The 22,986-nt window shown below is 35.5% G+C and overlaps 1 protein-coding gene across 12 annotated transcripts in view; it reads right to left on the bottom strand.

Annotated features, from left to right (window-relative positions):
* Positions 1-676: 676 nt before the first annotated feature.
* Atrx (ATRX chromatin remodeler) overlaps positions 677-22,986 on the bottom strand; it is a 160,321-nt gene continuing 138,011 nt past the window's right edge. For all 12 annotated transcript variants that reach the window (XM_048417796.3, XM_085684635.2, XM_085684636.2 and 9 more), the window contains 5 exons: positions 7,068-7,217; positions 6,002-6,127; positions 5,060-5,155; positions 4,430-4,558; positions 677-3,517 (listed from right to left, as the gene is read on the bottom strand). In XM_048417796.3, coding sequence (XP_048273753.3) covers positions 3,239-3,517; positions 4,430-4,558; positions 5,060-5,155; positions 6,002-6,127; positions 7,068-7,217 — 780 coding nt within the window. In that variant the 3' untranslated portion in view covers positions 677-3,238. The remainder of the gene's footprint in view (positions 3,518-4,429; positions 4,559-5,059; positions 5,156-6,001; positions 6,128-7,067; positions 7,218-22,986) is intronic.

The following is a 22,986-nucleotide window of genomic DNA, read 5'->3' as shown; positions in this document are numbered from 1 at the left end:
TTTTGAGACACTCAAAAGTCACTTGAAACAAGTCTGCTGATACTAGATTGGTAATGGCCTGAATATAACTTTGAATGAAACAAACATGTAAAATAACCAACCTATTCTACTTGAAGAATCACAAACATGTGGTACCTTCTTTCCAAAGAATTTATGGTTACTAGATCATGTAATTAATTGATTTCAAAGTTTTGTCTGGAAGAAACTGAATTCATGCAAAAAAAAAAAAAAAGGTGGGGTGGGGTGGGCAAAGCTCAAGCAGTCTACAAACTTGCAGTTCTTTTAGGGCCAGGTACATGACTTCCAGGCATCCGCTTGGACTTTTGGGCAGTAAATACCCAAAACATGGTTGGGGAGTGGCCTCATTTGACTTAAATGAATGGCAGAGATGTCGGGAAGCAAGGAATGGTGCTGGATTACACAGAGACAACCAAAATGGAAACAACACACACAAGGCTTCCTGGTATGTAAATTCTTTTTGAGGTTAGAGATCTCCTTTTACAGAATTTAGTATATAACAGATTCAAAAACCAAACTTCTTGACCTCTCAAATAGTAAACAACTAAATGTGCAAAAGAACCACCATTAAACAGGACATCAAAAGCTATACATTTTCTATGAAACAATATGTGCACAGATTTTTTTCAAAGCTGTGAAAATGCAATAAAGAGCACAACACATTTTGGTCACTTTATTAAATGACATTAAATAGTTTAAGTTTCAACTACTAAACAGCACTTTGAATGGTGAAAACACAGATAGTATATTGTCATACTTGAATGCTTTTCTTTAAAAACACAATTCCAGTCCTTATATATATTACAAAACAGCCTTAAAGAAAGAAGTGACATCTTTTCTACAGTACTTAAGATACTCAATACAGAACTGAAAAGCAGTCTAACAGAAACCAAGGCAAGTCTTCACAGCTGTATGATTTCAGCAGCCAAAGCTGGATGATGGACTGAAACATTACTATACAACTGGGACAAAACATATACAATATCACAATTCTAGGCCAAAACGCTTTACACCCAAAGAAATAAAACAGGTTACAAAATGTGGAGAATTTAGCAGGCAAAACTGTATTACAAGCAACATTTTTAAATCGTCATTTTAAGCCATTGCAACTATTTAAAACATCTAAAACAAATATAAAAATGAGCTTTTTAGTATCTTACGTGATTTTTGTCTTTAAATATTTGTTAAAAGTTGATGTTATACTCAAAGTACATATATCATGTTGCTAAAATATCAAGTGAGAAGAGCGTATGCAAAGTGGTCCAAGATTTATTTCAAACTCTCTGATTTCCAATTAGTCCTTCTAATTACTATTCAAGTTATAACTTCATCCACTGTGAAAACAGATTAGAAGGTTGCCTAAAATTTTCACATCTATGTCTTTGAGTAATTAGACCATGTTGAAAATTCCCAGGTCTAGTAAATCAGTTTAAAAGTATTCTGATAACAGTTGGCCAGAGCATACTGCTTTCAAATATTTATCTCATAAATCTTGCTTCTTTTATTTCTTCCAAAGTAAACACACATCTGCCCCCCCCCATTAAATGAACTCGATTAAATGGCTGGGATAGTATCTAAATACATAAAATTCATTAGTGTGTTTTATCACAGGAAGGTGGAGCCACCAAACCTCACATATTCTCCATTATTAACACAGTGTGTGTGAATGTTTCAGCCACTAGTTCTTCCAAGATAAAAATGGAAATCTTTTATTATTCAAACAACTAAAACCATGATCAATTTTAGCTCATTGTTTAGCTCATGTTCAATTCGATTAAGTCCAAAGATGCCTAGAACAAATACTCCACCCAGATTTTCTTCAGCTATTCTACTACTTGTTATATCATTCCATAAATGATATTGCTATGATGAGTTGACTCCCATAGTCAAACACAATGTTTTTATTGAATAAACTCAAGCAATCAAATTGAACATGAATAAAATTATACGTCACATTTCATAAATATGGATCTAGAAAATGAAATAATATGATTTTCTAGTAAAAAACCTTTATGAATTGGGTGAATTAACTTTGCAAAAAAAAAATCACCGCAGAGATCAAAACAGGAAAAAAAAATCAAACTGAAAATCAATTTACTAAAATGTAAAGGAACCAGGAAAAAGGAACACGGTGATGAGCGAAAAGGAGAGCATAGAAGCCAGTGATTCTAATCTTTAAGAGGAATATTTCACAATACTGACAGTACTGGGGACTGTTAAAGCACATTCCTCATGTGAACTTAAAGTCAGCAATGATTCTGCCATTTTGATGTTTATAAAACAGGGTGTGAACCTAAAACCACAACTTTGGCGCTAACCTCTTCAAATGCTCTAACATGATTTTCTTAGTTTGCATCCCACTGCCAGCAACAGGATGAAGCACCAGCACCGGCACCATGGCTGACAGGTATGTTTCCATTAGTGCCAGGAGACAGGAAACTCATGTGCAGAAGATAATCCACAACCCTGAAATCTTACCAGTAATTATTTCAGCACATACAACTGAAAATAAAAATGGCAGAAAGACTAAATAAGAAAAAGGAATTTCCTTGTATTTGACTGTACTTAAGGCTGTTTATACAATGTGAAGTTAACTGCAAAGCTCCTCCAACTTTAGAGTAGTAGTACTTAAGAATATTGCACACGCTTCTCTGTCTAAAATAATCCTTAGATCTAACTTTTAATCACAGAGACAATATAGCAGGAGCCCAGTTTCAGACTTCAGTCAAAAGAACAGTAAGACCATTTCAGTCACTCTAATCAAGAAATGGATTAAGTATAAAAGTATTTTTATAACTTGAGGAATCAACTCTAAGAACTCAGCTGTGTGTTTTTATATGTAAAGAGCGAATATATAAATCTTTATTCATTTCTAAATTCGTTAATTTTATGACAATTTTATGGTTGCTAAAAGCAGGCATAAAAATTTAGAGAGGAAATCTGTGGAGCTGTTACTGTTAGGGAAGGATTTGTTTTCACTGAAAACAATTTGAAATATCTTCTGTACTCAATGCGTGTAAGAAGATTGTAGGCAATATCACTGACAAATGTCAGAGAGAAATGGTATGCCCTATTTAAAAAAATTTAAAACTAATATGGAAGATTGGCATTTAAGGGGTCCAAACTATTTATACAGTTGAGTTCTGTTAAGTCATTGATTCCTAAAAAAATAAAAGATCTTTCTATGATTTTAATAATCCTTTAAACTTTTAGTGCAAAATCACATAGATTTCCCTGGGGAAGGTCCTGGATTTTTGCTTCTCATTGGGGGTGGTGCACGTTGTAAGGGTGGTGGCTGCATACCACCAGCCACTGACTGATACATTCCTCTCATATCAATCTGCTGGTAGTTAGAAGGAGTCATGATTAAACTTGGAGGCTTTGGCATCATGAGGTGACTCAGAGTTGCTTGCTGATAAGTCATTTGTTGTTGTTGCTGCTGATTGTATTGTTGCTGGAGCCTTCTGTTCATAAGTATTCGCTGAACACAGCTGATTAACTGCAGAGAGAAAAGGGAACTGTATATATACACAAGTGTATGTCCCGCCTCAAAGACGCAAGTATCAAGTTTTGAGTTAAAATCAATTTGTTAAGGGAGTACCATACCAAAGGGAAAACACATTATTGTTATCACCGTTACTAATTTGATGGTATTCAGAAGACCATTACTGTAGAAACCAGTTAGTAACAGCATTTAGGACTAAATTCTCTTAATGACGTGACTATTAAATTGCAGTCCTGCACTGTGATTAGTCTCAAGTATTAGTTACAGAACTTTTTGTAAACTCCCCTTTCTTTGTCATTCTCTTAAATATTTTACATGACGACAGACAAACATTTCAGTGATGAACACTAAAGGGAAAAGCATTTGTGGCAGGAATAATTCCTACCTGAAGGTCTCAAATTCCCTAAGATAATTTAAAAGCACAATTCCATAGTGCTTTCTAAGTAAAACTCATGTCACAGAGATTGATTCCCCGGTGTCAAGATAGTGCTGGGAAAGATGATCAAGGATCATGAAATATGGCAATTTTTGGAAGAGTCAGGATAAGCAGGAGCTTATACATCATTCAGGATACCACTTCCATTTTCCAAACAAATACACTGAAATTTATACTTTTAGAAGATATTAGAAAGTGATAGAAGAAGTAAAAGTCTTGAGACAATTCTAAATGTTCAAAATAGATAAAAAATAAAATTAAAGAAATAGGTCCCATAAAAACATACAGGAGAACTGATTGTGGGGCCACTCTTTTGGCCAAATATCTCTTAATATTACTAGTTGTGTTTTTTTTTTTTTAGCAAAACTTGAGCATAATCAATGACCATTCATCCTGTATGGTTATTACAGTCTTATCAACTTATTAGAAACTGAAGACAATCCAACAAAGCCTAGAGACAGAGTTCTTACCATCTGTTGTTTTGTCAATACATCGTTGTAGATTGCTTCTCTTCGTTTCACGTCAAGCTCCTGGCTGGCTTGTCTACTTAATGCTAATGCCTGTACTTGGGCCTCAGAGAGATTCATGTTTTCTTTCCACTAAAAGAAAGACATTTCCATTTACTCCTTATAACTGTACAACAGAGGGGAAATTATTAAGGTACTTAAATACAGTCAGAATTTTTTAATCCCTGTTCCCCTTTCTTTACTCGTTTCTAAAGAAACCAAGGTTAGAAAAACAGGGTACTAAGTTGTCCACTATTGTATGTGTGTTGGCTTCCTCTGGAATAAAGAACTGTTTGGATTTAATCTGTATAAATGGTACATTTAAAACATGATTATGCAAACAAACAATGCACACATTTTTTCCTATGCTTGATGTCTCAATTCTTATCCATTTCTGTCAGCATTTATGCAAAATGGATGAATTACAATCTAAGACTGTTATCCAGCTTATTGATACTTCACTATTTCTAATCCAATTATAAGGATTACATGATTCCCCCTCCCAGAAAGTAGAGAAGTGAACAAACGTTAAAACAAATGATGTGAGATGCACATAAGCTGGAAGCTGATGTAAGTCAACTGTCAGTTACTTACTACAGTTGAAATGATATCTTCAAGAGGCTGGATCCTCACTGCTGTCACACTGTTCGTTGCTTCTACAACTTTTTCTCTTCCTTGATTAATAAGGTCCTAGAAGGATGTAAGAAATAAGCTATATAGGGTAGAAAGACAGCAGAGTCCTAAAGTACACAGACCATTCCTCTTGTCAATTTATAGAACTTGATTTAAAACCTAAACAATTAAAGACAGCAACAAAACTCAGCATCTAAAGTGAAGTAAAACTCAATGATGCAGAGGCAGGTGGATCTCAAGTTCAAGGAAAGCCTGGTCTACATGGTGAATTCCAGACAGCAAGGGCTACACAAAGAGACCTTGTCTCAAAAAGCAAAAAAACTCAATGATGCAAGAGACATTTTAGAAAGATGCAAATTTGGGGTTTATTGAACCAATTAATTTAAATAAACCCATTAAGTAAATTTTAAAAACGAAACCAAATTCAGTTAAATTATAAAACTATTGGTATAACTGACTTGTCTCATTTAATTAATATTTTATTCTAGTTTTAAATCACAAACATCATAACGATGGACAGTAGTATATACCTAATGGCACCTCTACATTGCTTGTAAACTCATGTATGCATTTAACCTACTTTCAAACATTAAGTACTTTGTTTGTTCCAGGTATTTTATAATTGATCAAAGTGCTATTTCCCTAGCCGTTCAGCTGCCCTATTGTTCCTTAATTAAAATAATTCAAACTACATTAATTCAAGGATTGATTCCTTTGTGCTCTGTACAAACTCCATTTTGCTATATTAGGTTGGTGAAAAAGGTCAACAAATAGACGAAAACTTTTTTGGTCTATTCAGGGTAATCTTTCAGAGAATGTGATAGTGCTGCAGTGGGAGCCGGCAACAAGGCAGCTGGCACTGCCTTTAATTCATGTTAACTACTTTTGTCCTTTAAAACTCACCTCCAGCTGTTGATTACTCATTGCTGACAGGGCTCCCAAATTAAAAGGGATATAAGGAGTCTGAGAGCTGAAAGTGACAGGGGGTAAATTGGTCCCAGTTGGTATGTTGAAACGCATGGTCAGTCCCTAAAAATCAAACCAAAAAAAAAAGGTTATGTGCTTTTCACATTGTGATTAAAAACTTGAAATTCTACATCACCTACTGGTTTAGTAAAGAATCTACTTTCTCAGATCTAGGAAATTATTAACACTCTTCCACACATAAACAAAACACCCTTTTTACCTGAAACTAAGATCTTATTACATGGAAAGGTTTAACCCGTAAAGGTATATTCTTTTTTTTTTTCCTGGTAATTCCCACAGACCAAGAGAACTCTGTGAATTCTGATGAGACTCCCAACATCATATTAATGTTAAAGAAGTTTGGTACAATAAGTTAGGAGTTAGGGATTCAGGTATTAGGATAAGGTTTCCATGCTCAGTCACATTCTTGTTCAAGTGGGCTGCTGTTTAAAACAGACAAGAATTACTTTAAATAAAATTGCTGGCAGAGATTGACATTAAATGTACAGCTCTTAATTAAGGAAGGGCTAAACAGAAATGGAGATTTTTTTTTAATATAAACTGCTTTCTTCTCCCTACTTTACTACCAAGCATAGGCAAACCCCATGAATTGAGACTCCTAATTGGGGAGCCTATACCCGAGGACCAACTATATTAATGTCTTCCTTCAAAGATGACACCTCTCTTCTTCATTGCTCTGTCCAATGACTAACAGAAAAGCAGAAACAAAGAAATCTTATTTGACTTGTTTCTAATTTGTTACCCAGACCAGTTTTTAACTGTTGAGCTCAAATAATTCCCCTGTCTCAGTCTTTCAAGTATCTGGGACTACAGACACTGCACCTAGTTCCAAAGAATTATCAGTTATAAGCAGATCATTATGATATAAAATAAAAAATTTCACTGTGGCATACATGCAGAGAATGGACTCAAATCACAGGCACGCTAATTAAGCTTCTTTTCCCTCCACAGATCCAGGAAAAGGGCATTCTGAACAAAATACCTTCTTTTCTGCTTCATATTCAGCCCAAGCTGCTTTTCTTTCTTCTTCAGTCAGCTCTTCTTCTTCTTTGTGGTCCAAAAGAGAATCATGTTCATGATATCCTACAATGTGTTCTTTGTGTATCTGAAGAAGCTCTGCAAGTATGGTATCCTGTTTTGGGGGGTGAAATCATAATTATTTCCCCTCTGGATCATGTCTTCATAGTTCTAAACTGTTAAGAGTAGAAATCGACTGCTTTTCACATTTCCAATGTATACTATATATTACCTAGAAAATAGACCGCATATCAGAATTTCATAATTCAAAATATTTAGAGATTTTTTTAAAAGAGAGTTGATCTCTAACTTGTTATGTAGCAAAGAATGACTTTGAATTTTTCATCTTCCTGCCTCCATCTACAAAGTGCTAGGATTACAGGTAGGTACCACCCCATCTGATTATCTACAAATTTAAACTGATATACATTATCAATTAATTACAACAAAGTCTTTACAAATGGTGTCCTGAGCTTATTATTATTTGTATTGGTGTAGTGTGTGTGTGGATACACATGTATGCCACAATATACACCATAGCATGCATGTATTGGTGTGGTGTGTGTGTGGATACACATGTATGCCACAATATACACCATAGCATGCAAGTGAAGGTCAGACAACAACTTGCTGGAACTGTTTTCTCCTTCTACCTTATGGGCTCTGGGGCTCAAAATTCAGGCCATTAGGCTTGGAAGCAAGCACTATTTCCTACCAAGTAATTCTTGCCAATGTGTGTTTGTGTGCTGAGTACAGTGCCCTCAAAGGATAGTGGCATTGGATTCCCATGAAGCTTAAGTTACATGCAATTGTGAGCTGTGGACATATGTTATAGAATCAAACTCCTTTACAGGACGGTATATGTTCTTAACTGCTGAGCTATCTCTTTAGTACTAAGTCTGTCTTTGAACACTAAAAATTGAATGCTTAAACATAAAATCCTGCTCTTTGTAATTATGACTATGGGAGTATGTTACAAGAGAGAGATGGGTGCAAGTTGAACGTGATAATTTTGCTAATAGAAAATTAGTCAGACAATGTAATACAAACCTGTAACCCCAGCAACCCTTTTTTGTTTTTTCAATAGGAGGTTTCTCTTGGTGTAGTTTGGCTGACTTGGAACTCATTCTGTAGGCCAGGCTGGCAGATACACTTGCCTCTGCCTCTTGAGTGCTGGGATTAAAGGTCACAAGCTCTCAGTCACTCTTCAGGTAAGGCAGAAAGGCTCACAAGTTCAAGGACTATTCAGTGTATGACCCTGACTCAAAAACCTACCAAACCTAAATGTGGTACATGCCAGTAATCCCAGTACTTGGTAGTAGAAAATGAAGTTTGTTTGAAAATATCCACAAGCTGTTAAAAATCATACATGAAAACATGGATATAAAAGAAAATTTATTTACAAATGATTTTGCAAAGTTGTTAACAAGTTCTCCTTGATATACTTTCTAGAGAACAAATTACTGATCAAATGTATGGTTGTGGGGCATACGGCACATAAAAGCAGACAATTTGCATCAAGCAATGCTTAACTCATGCATAAGTTTAAGCATAGACAAATCCCACACTTGCAAAAAAACTGTCTCCACATATTTAGCCATACCTAGAAATAGGATCCAAAAAAGGCAGGAAGTCAAATGTATGTTAAATAACTCAAGATGAAAGATTTAAATCATGAAGCCCTAAGTCTTTTCCTGTACAACAGCCAACGCTGACACTAATTCCATATAATGTGATATTTAATCTCATATAAACAACCTTTAACTTGCTACTGTAGCAAACCCTTGAAGTAGTTACTTCCTTTCAAGAAGGAAAAAGAGCTGACTTTTTAAAGCTATAGCTATAATTCATTTTGACCTGCAGCATGTGCTTTGTTGAAGTAAGCAAGCTTTTAAAGGACCGTACAAAGAGAGGATTTCAAGAAAATTTCCTGGTAGAACCCAAAGATGCTATGAAAGGTACTTCTGATATAGAAATCTTCCATCCAATCTCAGTTGCTGGCCTGTGGACCACTAAACAGGCTTATCATCAATTGTTCAAAATCCACAGCAGTTACCAGGACTAGCGGACAAAGAGATGTGCCTGTCTTTATGAACTCATCTACGAAATGATACTCCCATGACCACCCCAAGCACAAAAGAAATAAACCAGGTAACACTCAGTTTTTAATTTATATATTTTGTTTTGTTTTCATGAGACAGGGTCTCAGACTGGCTTTGAGCTCCTAATTTCTTGCCTCTACTTCATACGTGCTGGGATTACAGACATGAATCACTGTACTCAGATTTTTTTTTTTGAGGTAAGAGTTTTGCTATACATCACAAATTAGGCTCAAACTCATGATCTTCCTGCCTCAGCCTCTTGGGTACTGGGATTACAGGCCTCAGTCACCACATTCAGTCTCTAATATTTTCACAGGTGAACATTCAAATAGAACTATTTAAATTACAAGGCTCAGAGGCTTGATGGATAGTACCTATTTTATTTCCACCTGACAGTAAGAGAAAACTGTAACCACAATTACTATCAGTTCATTTCTCTGACCAAGCTACCTACTCCAGGGACCAAGAAAACTCTACACCTTTGGACTTGGGGCTATACCACTGATAACTCTGGCTTTGAAGAGAAGTTAAGTATGGATGAAATACTACTTGCTCACAGAATAACAAGATGGTACAAGAATGGCAGAATAAATGAAAACATCTAACCTTTAAAATAATAAAGACCTTGTCAATTGAGTAATGTCTATTTCTCAATTACACCCCAAGTCAGATATTACTTGTTTACTGTGAAGGAGAAGCCTTTCCAAAAATACATGTGTACACACACAGTAAAAATGCCTGAGACATCAGCGAGTTTTATCAGGTTGGTCCTTAGCATCCTATAATTTCAAAACCCAAATTTACTGACTTGAAATTAGGAGAAATTGAGGACCAGGCAAGTGACTTTTCCAATTATACAAGGGACTAGCTGGAACTAGCAACTGAATTTTCCAACTCTTCCCCAGTAATTATTATTGTATCACACTGTAGACAATGCTTATTTTCACTAGGCATGGCTCCTCCATTTCCTAGATCTACATATTTAGATAAAAAACATAATCACTTAAAGGACTCTGGGCAAGGAAGAAATATAATGAGGTCTTTCATTTTTCTTTCCTTTTAATACTTGTAACTTCTTTGAGATTTTCCTTAACAAGTATAATTTTTTCAAGATTTATTTATCTTAACTTTATGTATATGGGTATTTTGCCTATGTGTATGTTTGTGTACCATGCATGTGTCTAGTACCCACAGAGGCCAGAAGAGGGCATGGCTTAACTGGGACTAGCCTAATAGATGGTTGTGAGTCACGATGTGTGTGTGCTGGGAAGTCAGGTCCCTTGGAAGAAAAGCCAGTGTTCAAGGGCTGAGCCATCTTTCCAGCCTCAGTGGAAACTTGTGAAAGACTAGTTCATGCTCATACCAGAGTTGGCATGCACTATTTTAACATTTAATCCCAGATGCAAGATTGATTCTATCAAAATGAAACACAGGAAATGAGTTCAATTTCGAGCAGCCACATGGTGGCTCACAACCATCTTTTTATAGGGGGATCTGATGCCCTCTTCTGGCATGCAGTTGTACATGTGGATAGAGTACTCACATACATAAAATAAATTCCTAAAAAAAGAAAGTTATTTTTTTGAAAAAACGAAACACAATTGGCCAATTAAGGTCAGGCAATGGTGACAATTCAGCCTCTGTCCCAGCAATAATGTTCCTTTTGATTCACAGCCAAAGAAATAGGAGTAAGTCACAGGAAAAGTTTACATTTCTTTGATTTCTACCACTAATAAATTTTATAGCCTTACTAACATAGTACCTTCCACATTTTATCAAGTCAAACCTCAAAAACCAAAACAGAAACTATTCATATTGTTTCTAATGAATGTGATAGTCTCTCTTTTTAAAGAAATTAATGAAAATAATACTGGTATCTAACTATACAAATTGGGAACAGCTATCAGCAATATGTTATGTATTCGTCCACATATTTATACACTCAGCTTTGCATAAAAATGGGAATGTATTATATTTAGTTGAAACCTACTTTTCTCTCTTGCTATCTTTGCATGAACATCATTTTACACCAAATACAAACCATAAGTTTTGATGGTTGCACATTATTATAAGTGTTTTTCAACCTGTGGGTTTCAACCCTTTGGCAAACCTTTCTCTCAAACAATATTTACATTATGATTCATAGCAGTAGTAAAATTACAGTTACAAAGTAGCAACGAAAATAATTTTATGGTTGGGGGTCACCACAACATGAAAAACTATATTAAAGGGTCACAGCATTAGAAGAGTTGAAAACCACTATATTATACAGAAAAACGTCATCAACTATTCATTCCTAAAAAGTAATAGTGTTTGAAGACATTAATTTTTTCCTGTTATTATGACACCTGCAATGAAATGAATTTGTGAATATATTTTAATAATTTCTTCATATACTAATTATACTCAAGCCCTTAAACAAACATTGTGTACGAGCTCAGTTGGTAAAGTATTTGCTCTGTAAGGACAAGAGTCAGTTTGGATCACCAGTACACATGAAAAAAGCTGGGCATGGCTGTACATGTCTGTAAACCCAGGGCTGAGGAGGAAAAGAGAGGAGGAAATCTGGGGCTCCACAGCCAGCTAGCTTAGTCAAATCTACAAGCCCCAGATTCAGCAAGAGACCCTATCTCAAAAATTCAAGATGAAAAAAAGTCGACTTCTGGTCAGATGAGCTTTCACTCACAAATTCGTACATATGCCACCCCCACTCTCTCTAATTTACAAATAAAAAGACAACACACATAAATGAAGCTATTGTCTTAGAAAAATAAACTAATAGTTCAGAAGCAGGAAAGCAGACACCGTTTCCACATCTTTGGTTTTTAAATTAATTGCAGCATTCAATAAATACAATTAAACAAATAATGATATTAAGAGGGCCAAAAAGTATTTGTAACACGATCCTCAAGATTACTTCTTCAAGAAAATAAGTTTTGCACATCCCAAATAAACTATGAAACTTACAGTTCTCATCCCATGTAAGATACAATCAGTGGAAAGGGTTTTGTTTCCCCCTTTAAAGCAGCATTTATATTTGTTGCTATAGTAACACTATTATTGAAAACAATACTGGAACAGAATCTATAATCACCAAGCCAACAGTCATCAAAATGAGGTTTAAATTACATCCAAATGTGTACCTTTACTTTTCTTTGTTTAAACTTTATTTTTGCTTAAATACCCCCCTTTTAAAAATAAGCCTACAAGCTGAAAATAGAATGGTTTGTAGTTCAGCTAACCACCTAAATTTTAAGGTTTAAAAATGACTAGTTCAATTAATAAAACAAAATTAATGATAAATTAAAAGTTTAAGTTAATTTATTTAGAAGTTTAAAGTATTTGGCAAGCTGACAAAAATTCCTATCTAATTAATTCTGAAATCCAACCTTGAAAATAAAATTGTTAAAAAATAATCAAGGCTTAGCCTGGGGTTAGGGTAGGAGGTTTGCCACATTTCAAAAATATTTTGCTTACTATCACTTTGAATTTGGGTTTTATAATATCTGGAAATAAAAGGTCACTAGAATACTTAACTGCCATATAACCCACTAACAAGGCTATGAAAAAGTCCCTTTTATTACTTGAAGAAGTCTAGCATTTAAGTGAAGCAATTTAATAATCCTAGTCCAAAAGCTTTTCCTTTCCCATTTGAAGTCAGTTTCTTCCCACAGACTGTAACGGGAGAAAAACTAGTGTGTGCAGTAAGAAACTGGAGAATACACTGAATGAACGTCACATTAGACTTGTGTGTCTGGAGCTCCTAACCTTTGCTAGAGAACATTAGAAACAGGCCCAGATTTCCAGAGTATTGGTGTTAATTGGTGACAACCCTAGAACTTGTCACTTCTAGGGAAAGAAAAGGCATGTCTGCTAAGCTGACATTCGCAGGAGGTAAGAACCACGTTTAGTAAGAATTTTTTTTTTCTTTAACATTTGAAGAGCTTAACATTATACTTGGTATCTAGACCTCAAAAATCTGTTATCGGGTTACAATGATTACATGTGCTACATGCCACTATGAGATGGAGAGTTGTCATTGTAGAGTTTATATGACCACAGTTAGTCTACAGACTATAGTTTTCCAAGTAGGACCTAAACTGGAAATCAATTTTCATCTCACACAGTCTGTAGTTAACATGACCAACTGCTATGTTTTTGCAAACATTTGTACTCTCTAAGTCAAACTAGGTATGTTATAACACTAACACACACACACACACAGAATAGAAATACAAACATCAGAAGACAAGTAAATGATAAGAAGGATATAAACATTTAAAAGATACGGATAAGGTCATTCAGTAATTCTAATATTGAATAAATAATGCTCTTCTGTAATTTCTGTTCTTTTAAGGGTCCAGAATAATAAATGTAATACAAAAGCTTAGCTATGCAATCTAGTAGCTGAATCTAATAATTCTCGTAAAAGGGGCACAGCTTCAGCTCCGGTCACTCTTCCTCTTCTCACATGTTAAAAGACCCAAATTTGAATTAGCGAAACTAACTGGTAGTAACAACTCTATTAGCACACAGAAACCGCGCTACTGAAATTACTATCTCAATGAAGGGTTGACCCTAAGGAGCTGACAACTTGTTAGATGTGTCCTCCACTCCCAGAAATGTAAAAGAAAATGCCTCATGGGCTTTCTTCTGTAATAGACTCCACAACTAAACTGCCCGAAATACTAAGACCAACAATAAAACTGTGCAATCAACTTATTTTATAAAAGAAAACCCGCATTAGCTTTCTGAATTTCAGATGGAAGATAGGGCAGGATTTTAAATGCAACATACACATAATCACATAAACAGAAACCATGGTAGTAGTTCAGAAGAACTAAAACTTTGGCTTATTTGTATATTTTTGGTTTTTGAGACAGTTTCTCTGTGTAGCCCTGACTGTCCTAGAACTTGTGAGGTAGACTAGCCTGGCCTTGAAGTCAGAGATCTGCCTGCCTCTGCCTCCCAAGTACTGGGATTAAAAGCACGTGTCACTACCCACTGCCTAGCCAAGAAGTGAAGGTTTAAATTTTAGTATAAACAGCCATATGTAGCCTGTTGTACTAGACAGTGCAACTCTAAGGTTATTAAGTTTTTCTCCTTTACTAGCCCTATGTCTGAGCACATTATTTTTCTTTATATGTGTATAAATTGAGTCTACAACTTTTGTGGTGATATATGCAATGGTCGCAGACAGAATCATATCTTTTGTTTATTTATTTAAAATTTCTACCTCCTCCCATTCTCCCAGTTTCCCTTCCACTCCCCCTTCCTCTCCAGTCCTAAGAGAAGTCAGGGTGCCCTGCCCTGTGGGAAGACCAAGGCCCACCCCCCTATATCCGGGTCTAGGAAGGTGGTCATCCAAACAGACTAGGCTCCCAAAAAGCCAGTACATGCAGTAGAATCAAAACCCAGTGTCATTATCATTGGCTTTTCAGTCCGCCCTCATTGTCAGCCACATTCAGAGAGTCCGGTTTGATCACATGCTCGGACAGAATAATATCTTATGTGTAAATAATTATCAGAAAGAACTGAACCGCTCTTTCTACCAAAGTAGTTTCTCCTCTTAGTAAGCTACTAGGAAAACTCCATTGGCATTATTTATCAGTTTTCTAACACCATTTCCAAGAAAATCGTAAACATATAGCTGCTAAAGAAAGACTAATAAAACCTGTCTTAAGAATAAGTATCTATATAATTACACATATACCCACAATATGCAATGTATATACATATAGTTTTGATCTTAAAAATTAAGATATTTAGCTGGGGTTTCTAAGATGGCTCAGTGGCTAAGAGCACATATTGCTCTTCCAGAGGACTCAAGTTTAATGGCCAGAACCCACATCAGGTAGCTCACAAGAAAGAACCTGTAACTACAGCATCAGGGGGTAAGATGCCTCTAGATTCCATGGGTGTACACACACACACACACACAGACACACACACACACACACACACACACACGCTTAAAATAAATCTTTTGGGAAAAAAAAGAAATCTAGCAGATACTTTCCATTATTTAAAGTAAAAAGAATGATAAATCCTAAGCAATTTATATGTAAGAGTATCAAAAATTCTAGAACTACAGGGAACTTTTAGCAGTCAGTGTAAGAGACTGAGGCATGGAAAAAACTTGAATGCTAACAATGCACAGGTTTGTGTAGAGAGCTATAGGGCCTGTTTTACATTTTCTCTTTCTGAGTGCTAACTTTGCTCCTTAATGAGTAGGTGGTCCCTTACCATAAAAAGATAATAGCACAGATAATTCACATTAAGGATTCATTTTAAACTGTTCTTTGAGTTCTAGATTGAACCAGAGTCTCATGCATGCTAAATGCACACACCACCACAGTTATACCCCAGCCCAAAATAATTGACTAAAGGTCCACATAAGTACTTCAGAGATATTAATCTTTTATCCTCAAACTTTCATTTCTGTTCTTCTGTCTTTCTTTTTACTCTGGGCAAGGGCGATGAAGAGGGGAGAGTGCCATCTTTAATCCTAGCACTGGGGAGCAAGGGATAGGCAGATCTCTGTGGGCTAAAGAACAGCCTTGTCTACATAGCAAGCTCCAGGCAAACCAGGGATATATAGTCAGATCCTGTCTCAAAAAAGGGAAGATTCTGAAAATTAACCAAGTTTTTCTATGCTTTCTTTGCAGTAAGAAGTCCACACAGCAGACTGTTAAGCAGATTAGGACAGCTTGATCTCTAAAAGAGTAGGTCAGAAAAACTTAGTCCATAGGATATATTTTAGCATATCAAAAAGTATACTGCTCTAAATTTGAGATGAGAACACAAGTCAGACCCCTGTAAAAAAATATATTTTATATATGCCTGTATGGCAGCACTATCATATGAACTTTGCATGGAACACCCAATGTTCATATCACTATGAAGGATGTATTACTACACCCAGTTTATGGACCACACTACAGAAATAAAGCAATATGGGCTTTGAACATGCAACCATTGTGCTTCAGTGTCTCAAGATGTTGGGATCACAAGCATGCATCACTAGACGTGGCAAGTAGTAAATATTTGTAGTGGATCAAACTCTCCATAAGGAAACAATTTAAAACTCCAGCTCAATTCTTCACCAATAGAATCTTGCAAAACACCCTGGCCAGCAAGGATACGTTACATATGATGTAATTTCTACTGGCAATAATTTCTAAGACAGTGCAACTTGCCAAAGTTTGAGAATATGCTATCTGGAGGTATCACAGGCACCATGGTCTCTATAACCTAAAGAAAGACATGGTGGCCTTGGCTTACTAATTTTCACTGTGTTTTAAAAAGAGGAAAAAGAAAAGGGAAAAAAAAAAGATCCAAAGCAGCACCATAAAGCACTAATAGCAAGTATATTTTGTGTCGTTTGTAGGAGGGAACCAAAAGTATTCTTTTATTTTGAAAAATTACTCTAATTGAAAACTGAGATTCTCTACTAAATAAGATATTCTAAAACCTAAACAAATACTCCAGAAGCACCAGGTGACTAAAAGATAATTCTCCTCCTATATTATCTAAGAAAGGGGTAAAGAAATCCTTAGTTATTGGAAACTGTATTCATTCTTTGGTAACTGCATGCTAGCTTCATTGGAAATGATTATCACTTTTGAGTAATTAATGTTATTATTCTGCCAACTGATCCAATTAATATCTAAGGAAACTCAAGCCTCCAATACATGTTTCTTCTATAATGTAGCAAAGATTATTTCCTTTGGTCCCTAAAAGTTTTTATTCATGTCAAGTTTTGATCTTATAAGGAGAAAGACCTCATGTAGTGCCTTTTTAAAGAATTTAAGTCTACCAGGCAGTGGTGGCACACGCTTTTAATCGCAGCACTCTGGAGGCAGGGACAGGCAAATCTCTGTGAGTTCAAGGCCAGCCTGGTCTACAGAGTGAAATCCAGAACAGGTTCCAAAGATAGACAGAGAAACTCTACCTCCACAAACCAAAAAAAAAAAGTCTATTATTACTTTCAGAGAATTTAACTTAGCAAAATGGCAACACAGCAACAGCTATGGAATGAAAACTAGTAGTGAACATTGGTGCAGTTACCACATATGTAACAATAAACACACACGCACACATTTATGTCATCTCTGTGGCATCATGCCCCCTCACCAAAAATAAACTTTAAAAGTTAAAGGAAATGACAAGATTTACCTCCAAAGGGGTGTTTAGCAGATGACTTGGAAGAAGGATATATATAAACTATCGCAACGAACACCAACTAAGATAATTTAATAACCTACAAAGTAATGGTACAACTTAAGTAATTCCTCTTAAGCCTGTTGTATTTTCTAGTATTCTATTCTTACTCAAATAAATAATAAGCCTTTTTGTACCAGTTAACATGTATGTGTGAATAATAGTAGACTTTGTTTTATTAAACAAAAAAGATTAAAATCATAATAAAAGGCAGAGAAGTAAATGACAATGGCAATAAACTTCATATTTCAAATAGAACCATGGCTTCTTAGAAGTCATCAGAATTTGAGTTCATGTGCCACCATGTGGTTTTTACATCTCTAAAGTCAATGTATGCAAGCTCAGAGAAAGGTCCTGAGATAAGCTGATTAGCAATTCTGTTTTACATCGATTAATTTTGATGAAAAATATTCCACTCTAGTGATAAGAATGACAAAGGCAAAACCTTATATTATCATGTGCTGGCTAATAAAACTGTACAATAACATCTCTGTTCAGTAAACTATGCTTTGAGGTATTAAAGCTTGAATAAAGGACTAAAGACTAGGAGAGAAAATTGTACACAAAATCAGGGTGGAGAAAGCCAACCTAAAGCCTCACTTAGAGTACTTTAACTTAAATCCCCATTTTGTCTTCTCTATAATTACCACCATGCAGTCCACATTTAAAGAGACATAAGTGGTGCAGTGCTGAAAAGGGGAAGTGCAGAAACGCTTCTATGCCAGTTCTACTGGCTTTTGTTTTCTTAATAAAGGGTACGAAACTTAGGCTGTGTACACTGTACTTAAGAGGAAAAAAACCACCCACTTAGGCGCGTATTATGAAATGTGGCCCTGGCCAAGATTTTAATCACTGAAATCTATGCAATCTATAAGTTTATTGCCAGAACAGCATTTTCCCAAAGAAATTTACATAAACGTTAACAAAGGTGAGATATTAATATTTAAGAAACAAATCGTTCACAATCAGTCTCCAACTCCATTATCAATATAGCCTGGTTTGGCAAATTTGTAAGTTTGGTGAAGGCTTACAATGACTGAAAAACGTAGCATGAATAATAAGAACCCAGAGACAGATACTGGGGTTCAACTTGATGATCAGGAAAGCAAAGCAGCCAGCCATTGGCTCTTTCCTCTACCTCAGACCAAAAATGGCCAATATCATGTTTCCACAAATCCTGAAGACACCACACCCCAATGAGTTCCTATCTCTCTACCCTTTATATTCCTCTCTCCACCCAGCCATATCACACATTTCTCCACCTCCCTATTTCTGGGATTAAAAACATGTGATACCAAGTGCAGGGATCACTTCTGAGTGTTTCTCTTTTAGACAAGATCCAATCTTGTGTAGCCCAGGGTGGTCTTGTAGTCACAGAGATCAGTCTGCCTCTGTCTCCCAAGTTCTGGGATTAAAGTTGTGTGCCACCACTACCTTGCCTGTATGGCTGACTATTATGGGTGCTTTGCCCTCTGATTTTCAGGCAAGCTTTATTTATTAAAACACAAATAATATAGCACTAAATTTCCCCTTTATTGTATAAAATAAAAAGGCTATAACTAATATAAGAAAAACTATATGCAATAAGTATAATAACTATACACAATATGTACAAGCATTAAGTACATCAACAATTATCTAGTCAATTTCCATTTGACAAATTCAGAGAAAATACTCCATATCTATTCTATCTTGGTGAGTTCAAAGCCTTATATCTTATTTACTTTGTATCATAACTTGTTTCCTGTGTATGACAAACAAGGAAAACTAAAGCTATCTGCAATTCCTTCAGAGACCCAAGAAAGAAAAATAATATTAACTAAGCAACCATTAAGTGTGAGCAAGCAACTTCCAAAAACTGTGAGAAATGACACCTGGCTGCCTGGACAGTCATCCAAAGTTCCTCTACAATGTTGGGGTATCCATCTTCAGCCTACAAGCCTAGCATATGATAGACTTTTCTGTTAAGGAAGGTATTTTGAAAGACTGTCCCTGTTTGTCTTGACAATGTTTGGCAGTCACTTTCTTTTCTGTCTTGCTTATTAAATTATTACAGCATACTGTCAGCAGTTGAGGTAAGTGCATTTTCTTGCCAGGTGACTTTTGCTAAAAAGAAAGTAAACTCCATGTACAGTTTCTTCAGTGCTCATTATCTCCTCTGAAGTAGGTTGGTGCTGCCAGGAGCAGACAAGTCTTATTGTCATAAAACAAAAAATAAAAACATAATGAGGCTGGAAGTTTCTGTCCCTCACAGTCCAGCAGCCATTCAATTCCAATTAAACACAGAAGTTTATATTAATTATTAACTATATGGCCTTTTGTTCAGGCTTATTACTAACTAGCTCTTATAACTTAAATTTCATCCATAATTCTTGTCAATGTTTAACCACATGGCCAGGTACATTTTCTCAGTAAGGCAATCTCACCTTGCTGCTTCTTTATTTGGTTGGTAAATGGCTGTCTGCCTTTCCTTTTCCCAGAATTCTCCTAGTCCTGACTATACCTTCTGTCTGGCTACTAAACAATGAACATTTTATTAACACAATATGAGCAACAAATCTTTACAGTGTACAAGAGCATTATTGCACGTTTTCCCTTATTTTCTTTTCGAAACAAAAACCCTGAATCTATTCTCCTTTTTTAGCTTTCTTCTTGACCATTATCCATAACAATCTGTAACCAAAATGCTTCACAAAGACAAACATCCATAATTCATTTTGGGGGAATGTGGGTTATAGTTTTCCAGACTACTTCCTGCAGACTGGGGGCACTGATAATCTTATGGGAACCCAAAGAAAATTTAGAATTATGATCAATTCCTGACTGGAGTATTCTCAGTCTTGAGGCTGAGAAACTGCAACAGAGGTACTTTGAAATGTTGGATCATCTGGGCCATCCATTCCCATTGCAGTTTTTTCGGGGGGGGGGGTCTTCCTTGATAAAAACCTTATTTTTCTTAACCCAGAATGAATCCACAGCCTCTCATTTCCTGGGGAAACAAAAGCAAAACTTCTTCTCAAAAGTAACATATCTTTTGACTTTAAATTTTGAAGTCAAGGCATTTTCAAAATATATAGGTTGGATTAATACAGCAACAGTTATATACAAATGTGTTTCAGCAGCTGTTGCTCCTTCTTCAATAGTCAAACAATTCAAAAACACAGTAACATACAGTATCAAAATTCTCTGTGTACTTTCCATCTTTACGTGGCTTTTTAAAACTCTATTTCTTTTACTTCTTTTTTTAATTTTTGTTTTGTTTTCAGAGAGGGTTTCTCTGTGTATCTTTAGCTGTCCTAGATCTCACTCTGTAAACCAGGCTACCCTCAAAATCAGAGATCTACCTGCCTTTCCCTCCCAAGTGCTGGCATTAAAGGAGTGCACCACCACACCTGGCTACTCTATTTCTTTTTTCAAGGGCTTTCTCTATCCTTTTTCTTTCCTTTCCCAAGCCTACATATATTTTTAGATACACTATAAATCATTAAGATGCCTTTTTCTGTCTGAATCCGTCTTTACTACATATCTCTATCTTTTTCTGAGCACAAGTCTTTAAGCTGTTATGCGGAATGGCTAGGATTAAAGTTGCAGCTTTGGTGGCTGACTCCGTCCCATTCCTTAGCTTCCAGAGAGACTAGCTTCATGTTGGAGGGACAGGCAGGAGTCACATTTATTGCCAGAACTCTGGAGAAAAGAGGGTTACAAAGAAGATTCATTTGACTCTGTTCTTCTCTGTCTAGAATCCTTTTTTCTTTTTTAAAAAGCTTTCTCAGGCTTTATGTGGAAATACTTGCCAAATGTTGGGCACAAATTATAGAAGGAATAATAAAAATCCAGAGAAGGAAGGATATTGGGGTTAAAGCTGAAGATCAGAAAAGTAAAACAGCCAAGCCACTAGAGAAGTCTTACCTCTAGAAAGGCTGGGTGACTGCAGACAGAACCCTGATCTTCTGTCTCCTCCCATTTTATATTCTCCACTAGTGCTGGGATTAAAGACATGTGACTCACTAGGACTGAGATTAAAAATATGAGCCACCATCACCAAAATCTATTTCTGCATTGATGTTGTGTAGCCCAGGGTGGCTCACAGAGATCCATATGCCTGTCTCCCAAATCCTGAGATTAAAGGTGTGTGACAATATTGCCTGGCCTCTAGTGGCTTAGTTTTACCTTCTGACCTTCAAGGTAAGCTTTATTTATTAACAAATAAATAAAATATTGCTGTTATTGAAACATCTTAAATGCCATATTCTGTAGAACTCTGAATAGTTTGATAATGACCTGTCTATCTAAAATAGACCTTTGTTTGACCTTGAAAATCTACCTAATTTAACTACAAATTTGATTATAATAGAGGCTTAACTACTAACCTGCATTTCCTTATTATCCTAAATAGTTGGTAACAATTTAAAAGGACTAAAAATTTGTATTACATTGTTAAATGAGTTGTACAGGTACAATAACTTGAAGAGTAGAAATGTATGTACAGTATGCTCTAACAAAATTAATCTGAAATTTTTATCAATATACAAAATTTATACAATATACAAGAGTCCAGCCCAATGTATAACATTTAAAACTAGTAATTGCTCTTTAAAAGCAGACTCAATAATCTATCTTTTTATCATTTATCTATAACCTCTGTTTTTACTTTTCAGAGTAGATTCAATCTACCATTTTATCCTATCACATCTGTATCACTTCTTTTTAGAATAGATTCAAAAATCTACCATTTTATCCTAACACATCTATACCCCTTTTTTCTTTTCAAAACAAGAATCTTAAATTTAATTTCTTTTGTTTTGATTTTTTTCCTGGCTATAACCAATAACAACTTATAACCAAACCCAGTCTCTGTGTAAAGGAAAGTACAAGACTTGTCTCAAGTATTGGCTAGAGTAGTCTGCTAGGGTGGCTCACCTCAGCTAGCCACATCAAAATTGTTCTGAGAAGTTTGTAGTCCAAAGTCCATCTTTAGGTGGTGTTTTTCAGCTTAGTGATATTATAATACTCCTGAAGGAATTGTCAAAGTCATGGTTCACTGCAGAAAATTGATAGAGACTAAAACCCGAAATCATGTACAGGAAGGTAGATAAAACCTTTTTCTAGAATTAGCACTCTATATGACCATTAATTTCATGACAAAAGTTATATATATATATATATATATATATATATATATATATATCTTATGAATCTTACACCTTAAGAAAAGCTGTTAAAGAGTCAAAAACCAAAGGATTATGAGATTAGTGGCAATAAAAGTCCTTAAAGGTTTGCTTTTCTTCTGTCCCATATCAGGTGGCTCTTCTGACATGAGACAGAGATTTTGGATTTCACTTTAATAACATGCTTGGGTTTAGTCCAATTCAAAGCCATCTTTAATCTTTAATTGGAGTGGGACTTGAAAAATATCATTTGTATTAATATGTCTATAGAAAATAGAAGAAACAAATGTTTGGGAAGACTTATGAAATTTTATCCTGTTTGGAAATGTGATATACCAATAGGCCAATTTACTTTTATTCTTGAGACATTTTTTTTGGATGATTTGTCCTT

Source organism: Myodes glareolus, chromosome X (genome assembly GCF_982192425.1).
Source record: "Myodes glareolus chromosome X, mMyoGla1.1, whole genome shotgun sequence".
Lineage (NCBI taxonomy): Eukaryota > Metazoa > Chordata > Mammalia > Rodentia > Cricetidae > Myodes > Myodes glareolus.
The sequence above is the reverse complement of the archived record's forward strand: the minus strand, read 5'-3'. Positions and strand labels throughout refer to the sequence as shown.